Raw genomic sequence first — 9,655 nt, forward strand, 5'->3', positions numbered from 1 at the left:
GTCTAGCTCCATCCTGTTTGAATTAAATCCCTTCTCAATCTTCTTTTCTCTAAACTAAATAAGCCCAGTTCCCTCAGCCTCTCATAAGTCATGTGCCCCAGCTAAACACGGAATTGATATTTTTTGCAAACTGTATGCAACAACTCCAAGATCTCTTTCCTATGTGATACCAATTAAGGTAGAGCTGGTCATCATGTCTGCATTTTTTGTGTTATTTTTTCCACTTTACACTTACCAATATTTGAATTTCATTTGCCATTTTGTTGCCGACTCTCTCAGATTTGCAAAATTCTCTAGTAGTTCTTCAAAGTTCACCTTAGCCTTTTACCACTCTGAATAATTTTGTCTCATTTGCAGACCTGGAAAACTCACTATTTACCAACCCCCTTTTCAGTTCATTTATGAATATATTAAATAGAACTGGTTTTAACATAAATCTTGGGGGGGACCACACTGTTTAATTTTTGTTCTGGAAACTGACCATTTATTTGCTTTTTTTTTTTTAATGTCCTTAAGCCAGTTTCTGATCAACAGGTGGATCCTCCCCTCTAATCCCAAGAGTCTTTGATGTCAAAGGGTTTTTTTTGAAAGCCCAGATATACTGTATCATTTGGATCACCCTGATCCACATGTTTGTTAACACCTGCAAAGAGCGTAGATTCTGCCCTAAAGAGGAGCTCTTTGGTGTGTGTTGCAGCATTATATATTAGAAGGCACTTGATGTAAAGAACTCTAATGGGTTGGTGAAGCATGACCTCCCTTTAAAAAAGCCGTGTTGATCTTTCTACAGCACTTACATGATGATCAGGCCTTTCTTTTAATTATTGCTTTTATCAGTTTGCCAGGAACAGAAATTAGATTCACTGGCCTGTAGTGTTTTAGGTCACCTCTGGAGTCATTTTTAAAGATTGGAGTTAAAATGGCAATCCCTCTATTTCTCCAGCACCAAGGCTGTGTTTAGTTTTAGGTTGTATACTGTAGTAGATAGTTTCTCAATTTCAGATTTGAGCTCCTTCAAGATAGAAATGTGAATGTCATCAGTTCCTACCTCATCTACTGATACTTCAGTTTGGGTCATTTCTGCTGACTTGTGTGGGTCAAAGTACAGACAGGCAAAAAGCCCAAGGCTGAGTTGATTCACAGGTTAGTCTAAGATGCATAGATTGAACCAATAAGCAAGCGAACAGACATCCACTTTTGATTCTGGAAATATAGCCACGTGCCTGCAGTGGCCCAGGCCAGAAGTTGGAGGGTTGCTGGAGCACTCCTCCCTGCTAGACTGGAGCAGACAGCTTTCCAAACACTTATACTGGTTTATGTGTAACTTCTGTCCCTAACCCGGGGGGGAACGGCTCTAGTGAGAATCTCCCTGACACCTTCTACAATTCTTATCTTAAGCTTAACGATAAACTGTCAGAAGTATATGGTATATTGGCAAATATCAGCTCTTAGCTTTGATTGTTACTCTGTCACTAATATTATATGTGCATGTGTATTTGTTATCTGCATCAATGTGCATTCATGCACCTGTTGAACAGATTGTAGCTATAACCATAGATTTTGCCTTAAAGAAGAGCTGTTTGGTGTGTGTTGCAACATTATGCATTAGATGACATTTGATTCCTTTTTGTGATGGGTCCAAAAAAGAAAAATTAGAATTTGTGAAAAAAATTATCTAATTTCCTGAGAATCAGCGCACTTATTCAAACTGCTGGTGGCACGTTTTTTTCAGAGACAGCATTATCCTAAATCATAAGCTAGAATGCAGTAGATAAATTAAAACTAACTTTTTAGAAAATATGCATGTTCTAAATTAGACATTGGAGCATGGTTGCTGCTGATATATCTGATTTAAGCAGTTTACACTAAGGGTTATTTTGCTCATTTTCTTGAGGATTATACTAGGAGGCAAAGTTCTGATCTCTGCAGTATCACAAGATCCACTGAAAAGATGATCTGGTCTGCATCTTCAGGCTTCTTAGACAATAGCCATGGATATCCAAGTAAATTGATCTGATTTATACTTATTTTAGATTTTATTTATTGCTATGTGTATCTTACCCAAAATAATTCAAGCTGAAATGCATCTACTGCCTTTGTGGTTTGATAATTCCAAGAGCATGGTAAGGAAGGAATAGAAACAGATCTTGCTGTCACCATTTTTCAGGTGTTCAAGCTATAGGGATTTTTACCATCTTGTTAGCATTTCTTCTGTGTAATGCTTCTGAAGAAAAAGAAGTATTTGTACAGGTCCTTGATTCATTGAATTTTGCATACTGCATGTAACTGGGTACATCTACACATGCTATTAAGGCTACACAATAAACTCTGGAGCAGTTTGAACCAGAGTTAGCTGCTCCTGTGTGCAACATCTACATGTGTGCCTGGGACCGCAGCAATTTGAGCTGGAGCAGAGTAGTTCTAGGCTGGCGAGGTATGGAGGGTCAGCCCCAGGCTTTGGGTGGCAGTGTTGGGCACAGGAGGGGCTGGCAGGAGCTGGGAATCTGACCCTGGGTTGCTGGGCTAACTGGGCACAATTTGCACCTGCAGTCAGCCTCTATATGTATATTTCATTGTAATTACTGCCTCTGCCATAAAATAGTACAGTTGGGGACAGTACTATCTTATGGTGGAGTTAATTAATTTACTGCACCCTAATACCAGCACACATTTAGACTGTGATGCTTTGCTGCAGAGCTAATTAGCGTACTCCACAGTAAAGTGCACATGTAGATACACCTACTGACTCCATTATAGTTTCAAATACCTTATGGCGTTCCAGATACATCTGCTTTTATTTCTCTTAACAGTCTAATGAGGATTAAGTGACAACTCTGCCTGACCAAAATGGTAGACACGGAAAGGGAGCTTTGTCCTCTTACTCCCTTAGAGGAGGATGATCTTGGAAGCCCATTTTCTGGAGAATTCCTACAAGACATGGACAACATACAGGACATCTCTCAATCTATAGGGGATGACAGTTCTGGAGCATTAAGTGTAACAGAATTCCAGTCTTTAGGAAATGGTCCAGGATCTGATGGCTCAGTTATTACAGGTAAGAGTTTTATTTGATTCATATTCACATTGGAAAAAAAGATCTTTTGAGCCATTTATAAGTTGTTTTTATAAACTAATACCAATCTAATATTTGTGAGAGGTATCCTAATCTACGGAACAATGATTTTAATACAGAATGTTTAATATATAATATCTGGTTTTACAGGTGAAAAGGGGGATGTAAACATATTATATTGTTTTGAATAATTTTGACTGTAACACACGCTCGGGCCATTGAGCAACAACTCTACCTCCCCTTTTAAAGCAGCTAAAATATACATTTGTCCTTACCCGTAGATCAGCAACTATATACCCTTTCAGATTTTCTTTGCAGCTACTATGTAATTCTTTGTTATGAAGGAATTTTTTTCTTGAGATTTCTTTCTTTGGATTAGTCACATGAACTACGGTTTGCCTGGCTTTTATGTATGGTGACATAAAAAAATCCTTGCTACTCTGGACTCCAGAATACCAAAACCTGAACTATTGTCCACTTTTTAAGTGTAACTCGGGTACACCCAAGGTTTTGCCCTATTCTCACTTGGATGGCATGGGTAGGCAGGAGGGGGTGCTGTGAGAGGGATGCCGGAATTTCGAGCAGATCCCTCTTTCCTCTGTAGAGTTAGCCCAGGCCCAAAATTCTTAACTATATACAATTTACTGTGTTACTAGCATTTATATATAAAACTCTTTAAGACAGATATAATTACAGATACAAATATACATATAAAGGTCTGTTAGCAAGAGGAAGTCGGCCCTAGGGAGGACAGTCAGGTGGATCCCAGGACAGTCAATCCAGCAGTTTTATACCACAAGTGGGTTAGCTAATAAAGATATCCTTACAGAGCCCATTATACAGAATGAATACACCCAACTATTTATAACCCCAACAATAACAATAGATACCGAATAGGAAACATAACTATACCAGATTTTAGACTCGGCTTATCTGGGTTCCAACCACTTGGTCCCTCAAATAAGATAGGGGGTTCTCACCCTAGTCTCCCTCCCCCAAGGGTCCCCTGCCTGGGGGTGCCTCCCCTGAAGGACCCGGGATCCCGGTAACTCACGGTTCTTCCTCTGGGGGCTGTTGATTCAGCCTCTGGATCCCCGCACCATCTCAGGCCTCCCGGAGCCACTGGCTTTGAGTTTAGGGTTCTTCCCTCTGGGCCCTGGGCCTTGGGTTGGGCACTCAGGGAGCTTCTATGGGAGCTGAGCCCTCACTGGTTCTGGTTCCCTAGCCTCACACCAGGGGTCTTTCCACTTCCCAGGCCCTGCTCTGGACACCGGGCCTCTTTTTTACTTTAATGCTGAACCACACTGCAGGGCTCTGGTTATCTGGCCTAGAGCCATGGTTAACTTGAGCAGCCAAGTTCGCAGGCTCAAGTTGCCTCGAGCACCTTCCAGAGCCTGAGCACCGTGCGCTGATCTGTGCACCATGGAAGTTCAGGCAGGGTTCCAATGATAGTCTTTGGAGCTCCTGTCTCCTCACCATCTCTCACCGTGTCTGCCCAGCATGCTGAGCACTCTGGGCTTTTATTTACACCAGAGACCCTGCCCCGAAGGCTACCGGACATACAAAATGGACTTCAATCAAGTCCAGGGGCTCCTTGCAACCCCTCTACCCCCCCCAAGCAGAGGTGGGGCAAGACCCTCCCAGCTGTTGCCTGATTGGTGGAAAAGTTCCACCAATCCAAAATGTCCTTCTCCAACCCAGGCTTGCCAGGCAAAAGCAGCGAGCCTGCCACATAAACTGTCCTTATTCAAAAGTTGTTACTCAAAGGAAAATAGAAAACATGTCTGAGAGAACTATTACAATAGATAGGTATTGATTCTCAGTTCTTTGACTCCAAGGTTTTTGTTTTATGTATGACAAGGGGAGAAATCAAGGAAACCTCCTCCCCTTCAGCCCTACAGCATGCATCCCCTTCTGGAGTAGAGGAAGAAAACTAGTGTTACTTTAGAACTGAAATTGTAGAAGCTTGTCAGATTTCTGAACTTTGTCTTAATTGCAAATTGATCCATGTCCTGATCTGTGTAACCAATAAATGGGCATTGCCTTATATAAATTTAAACGTTTGACTACTAGAACAGAAGCCGCAGTATGGAATGAGGGTATCCTTACATTTTAAGAATGTAAGATTTTTTATGCTCCTGGCTGACTCTGGTTGGTGTCTGGATCGGTGTCCAGATAACTGGAGGCTCTTTAATGGCTCTACCTCTAGTTACTTGTAGGCCTGGAGTAGATAATTGTGAATTGTTATCCTCTAATGCAGACTTCTACTTGCCCTTGGTTCACAAGGGAATCTTAGTGCTTTTGGTAAGGCTATGGCATGCACTTTAATGCCTCTCACTCTCTGCCTAACCCCACCTATCATTTTCTGATGGTATAGTCGGGGTTGTAGCTGTAGCACCAGCACCCCAGTTACAGTTCTGTAGTGTCTGTCTAGTCCCCCATCTCCCAGTGCTGCCAATTTGTATGCAAATAAGGGGGGGGTGCCAAAGGATAGTTTGGAAGATTATGCTGTAGGATGCATCTCTGTGGTTAGAGTCCTTCATCATGGATCTTGCTTAAAATAATCTTAATCTTCATAAAGGTGCAGCCTAGAATAACTCCCTCACCCTTTGCGTTTAAACTTCTACAGAGGAATAGTTCAAGAGGCCAAATAAAACAGGAACCTTCTAGCTGAAACCAGAGATCTAAATGGCTCTGAGGTTGTAACACAGTCCTGCCAATTCCTGTAACTTTTTTATTGCGAGTCTTGTGATACTTGGTTTAGCTTCTGACTCCAGGGAGGTAGGAGTAGAGGGTGAGTCCTCCTGGTTGCAGAGAGGATAATGGAAAAACTGAACCCTATATGCTCATAATATAGAAGGAAAATATAAGGAAGCAAGCATACTTTTTTTTAAGGGGGAAAAAAAATCTTATGAATATAGGTTGTATGATTCATGACTCTGATTCCCTTGCACTTCACAGCACTGGCAATACAAACTGTTAGTTCTGAGTCAATTCTTCTCCAGCATAATAATCATTGACCTATATTCATAGGAATGTTGTAATGTTTCTGTTAAAATAACACAAACATGTATTTGCTAATATTCTGTAGCCTCCTGCTAGTTGCAGGATTTAAAGGAAAAATATGCTGGCTTCAAAAAATATTTTCTTCATGTGTAGCTTGTTTGTTGTTGTTGTTGTTGTTGTTGTTGTTTGAACTACTTCAAAGGGGAATGTGTTATTTAATGAGATGTTGAAACCGTATTCACTCAAATACAAGATGAGCCCACCTCCAATATCTTATATTTGCATACAAGGAAATCTCATTAAATACATTGTCTATCTTTAAACTGCTGCCAAAAGCAGCATGTACTCACTAATGGAAACCAACTATGAACCTGATTAAATGCAGCCCCCACTGAGCATGACTATAAAACACATGGCCTGTATTGTCTTGTTTGTTTGGTTTTTTTTTTTTTTTAATGAGAATTTTTCATGCTCCAATCCAAATCAGCCAAATCGATTCAAAATCCATGAGTCAGTCAAGAACTATAAGTGGCCCTACTACCAACACATTGGGAGGGGTCTCAAGGCACCCGGGGTTGGAGACAGCTGCTGCTGCAGAGCTAACCTGCCCCATGCACGAAGGGACAAGCGCTGTGCCCAGCGGAGCTTCCCTGCCCAGCCTGGGGCTGGCTGGGACCTGCCCCAGGCTGTACAGAGCACTGTCCATTGAGCCCAGAGCTGGCTGGGACTTGCCCCAGAAGTTGGACAGTTCCTAGCCAGCCCCACTCTGTGCGGGGAAGCAGATTTCAAGGGGCTGATTGTGTGACAAATGTCATTTCTGTCTGTGCCCTAAAAGTGTGTGTATAGAGTACCTATGCTAAAACTTGCAGCAATTTTCAGAAAAGGTAAAATGCATCAATTCTGGATGAACGAAGTCTATGGGTACTGTACGCAAATTATTACAGGTATGTCTTCAAATTTGCCCCTCACTTCCACATGCTCAGAGCCAGCAGGGTCTGGCAGTAAGGAGGGAGAAAAGGGACTGCAGGGGGAAGAAGTTGGGGAAGAAACAAAGGGCAAGACTCCCCAGATTTACTTTCCCTGCTGTAGGAGTAGGAAGGGAACAAATTCAAGGCAAACCTCCAATAATTATATTCTATACATGGAAAATTATATCAAATGTATACACTTTCCATATATAAAATCTAATTACTGGGGAGTCATCTTATTTCCAGAGTCGTCTTATATATGACTAAATACAATATTTATTTAATTCTAAGTGATTATGCAGTGGTTGTTGTTGTTGCATTTGTAGAGGCAGGGCATTCAGTGAAGATTTATATTTCCAGATCATCTAGAATGTCAACCCAAATTTTTTTTCCATTCTCCATTTCTAACAGTTGTTAGCAGCAACACGGTTGCTTTTGCTCCTAGTAAATGTATCTCTTCGGAGTGATACTAAAAGCTTGCATTTATCTTGAACCCCAATTCAGCAAAGTATGTAATCGCATGAATAGTCAGCAGACTTAAACTTCACTTACAGCAGTGTACTTCAGCATACGCTTAATTATTGTTTTTTGTTTGAACCAGGAAAATGTATCTGTCCTTCCACAGCTGTAGATTTGACTCTGAACTGATTTGAGCTATATGAGAGCACAATCACCAATGGATGCAATGTCAGGATAAGCAGTTTGCAACTTCAGAGAAAGGGTGGGCAATTGACTATGTGAGCATTGTTATATGACCTTCAGGAGCTGGTCCTTGGGCTTGGTTTATTAATTTAGAACAGTCCATTTAAGAAAAGTGCTGGTTCTTGTGTCTTTAATTAGCAAAATATCTGCAAAATTTATAGCTAACAGTTGCCTGTACAAAGGTCATAGTTGATTTAAACAGCACATAACTTTGAAGCTTTGTATTTGTTTACACTATTAATAGAAGCAGGAATTATTTTTCAAATGCATTTATTATTGCAAAATTTAATAGTGCATTCTGTAATTTTGGATTTTTTTCCAAGAAAACTCATTTTCCTATGTGGCATTGGTATTGATTGTGGCATTGATATTAATTTTTTGGTGGTGTGGTACTTCTGAAGTGTTCCTTTTTCTTTTAGACACCTTTTCACCAGCATCAAGTCCTTCATCCATTAATTTTGCAACAGTTCCAAGTAGCATAGATGAATCACCCAGTGGAGCATTAAACATTGAATGTAGAATTTGTGGGGATAAAGCCTCAGGCTACCATTACGGAGTACATGCTTGTGAAGGTTGTAAGGTACAGTTGTCGTTTTCTTTTTAAGAGCCTAAACCATGGGTTTTTTTATTTACAGGGTTATATGAAGGAAAATGTATTTATTTTGTAAATGTCTAATTAGCATCCATTTAGCCGTAAAAGGAAAACATAATTTGAGTCATAAAAGTGCTTTTGTGGTCTTTTCAAGAATTAATTTAGTTTGATACCCTATTTTAATATTGGATCATCAAGCTGAGGTGATTTATGATGGTGAAGATAAGTAGCGCTTTTGTGAAAATGACTCTGTGTTGGCATCTAATCATAACTTGAACCGTTACTCAGAAATAAAAACATTTGCTCCACTATTGTTTTATTTGTATTGAGACTATGCTGTAGGAACCATGTGAGTTAGCTACACTTCCATTATATTTCCCATAACAAATCCAGAATCTCTCATCTCCCCCACATCCTTCCTGAATTGTATATTGTACCTGTGATAGACTTGGAGCCAATAGACAGCCTTGAAGACAAACAAACAGGCTCACTTTCAGTCTTCCAAGTATAGGATGGTGCCAGCAAGTATTATAATTTTTATTGTGCTTTTTGATTATTTTTTTTAAACATTTGTTTAGTATTACATCTTTTCTAACTAATTCTAGCAATAGGACTAAGGTGAGTGAAATCTTTTTTTTTTTTTAATGTTCAGAGGCGAACATTCTTGTGGTGATATTGTTCATTGGATGAACTAAATGGTTAGGATAGTCATAGGCAAGTTTTTGGGTATCCTGGGTATGCCCTATTGTTGAGGCAGGCCTGGATCCCATTGGGTGCCTGTTCATCATCCACAAGTGGGAACATGTTTCCCCAGGGACACACAGCAGTGACACAGCGTATGCAGCTGCTGCTTGTCCCTGGGGAACACCCCTGCCACATATGCTCTGGTGTACAATATGTTGCCCCGGGTGGGGTAGGGGAGGCTGGGGTCAGCACCTTTGCTGGCTCCAGCCGTAGGTGCCAACTTTTCTTTTTGCCAGTGGGTGCTTGCAGGCTTAAAACCAAAAAAAGGCACTACTTTTAACTTGGTTCGTTCCTGTGCCAAGCCCTTTACATGGCCAGAAGAGGCAGTGCATTATTTCTACACAGCTCTGCAAGATCTATAAAGATCAGGGCTTTAGTGGGTCTTTTTTTGGGCACTTTTATCTATTAACTGATCAAATCAGCTATTAGATAAAAGCGCCAAAAAGTCCTGCTAAAGTATCCAATCTTTATACATGCTGCAGAGCCAGGTTAGTCATGCGGTACTTTTTCTGGTGAAGTACAGGTTTATTTTGGGGTTTTTTGTTTTTATTGGGGGGGGGGGGGGGGGGG

General features: G+C 40.7%; 1 protein-coding gene across 1 annotated transcript in view; it reads left to right on the forward strand.

Moving 5' to 3' along the window:
• Positions 1 to 9,655, forward strand: part of PPARA (peroxisome proliferator activated receptor alpha) — an 85,713-nt gene that overhangs the window by 56,692 nt on the left and 19,366 nt on the right. The window contains exons 3-4 of the mRNA XM_019515938.1: positions 2,811 to 3,055; positions 8,169 to 8,329. Of these exons, the coding sequence (XP_019371483.1) occupies positions 2,848 to 3,055; positions 8,169 to 8,329 (369 nt within the window). The 5' untranslated portion in view covers positions 2,811 to 2,847. The remainder of the gene's footprint in view (positions 1 to 2,810; positions 3,056 to 8,168; positions 8,330 to 9,655) is intronic.

Source organism: Gavialis gangeticus, unplaced genomic scaffold (assembly GCF_001723915.1).
Source record: "Gavialis gangeticus isolate Ggan-Ray unplaced genomic scaffold, GavGan_comp1, whole genome shotgun sequence".
Classification (NCBI taxonomy): Eukaryota; Metazoa; Chordata; order Crocodylia; family Gavialidae; genus Gavialis; species Gavialis gangeticus.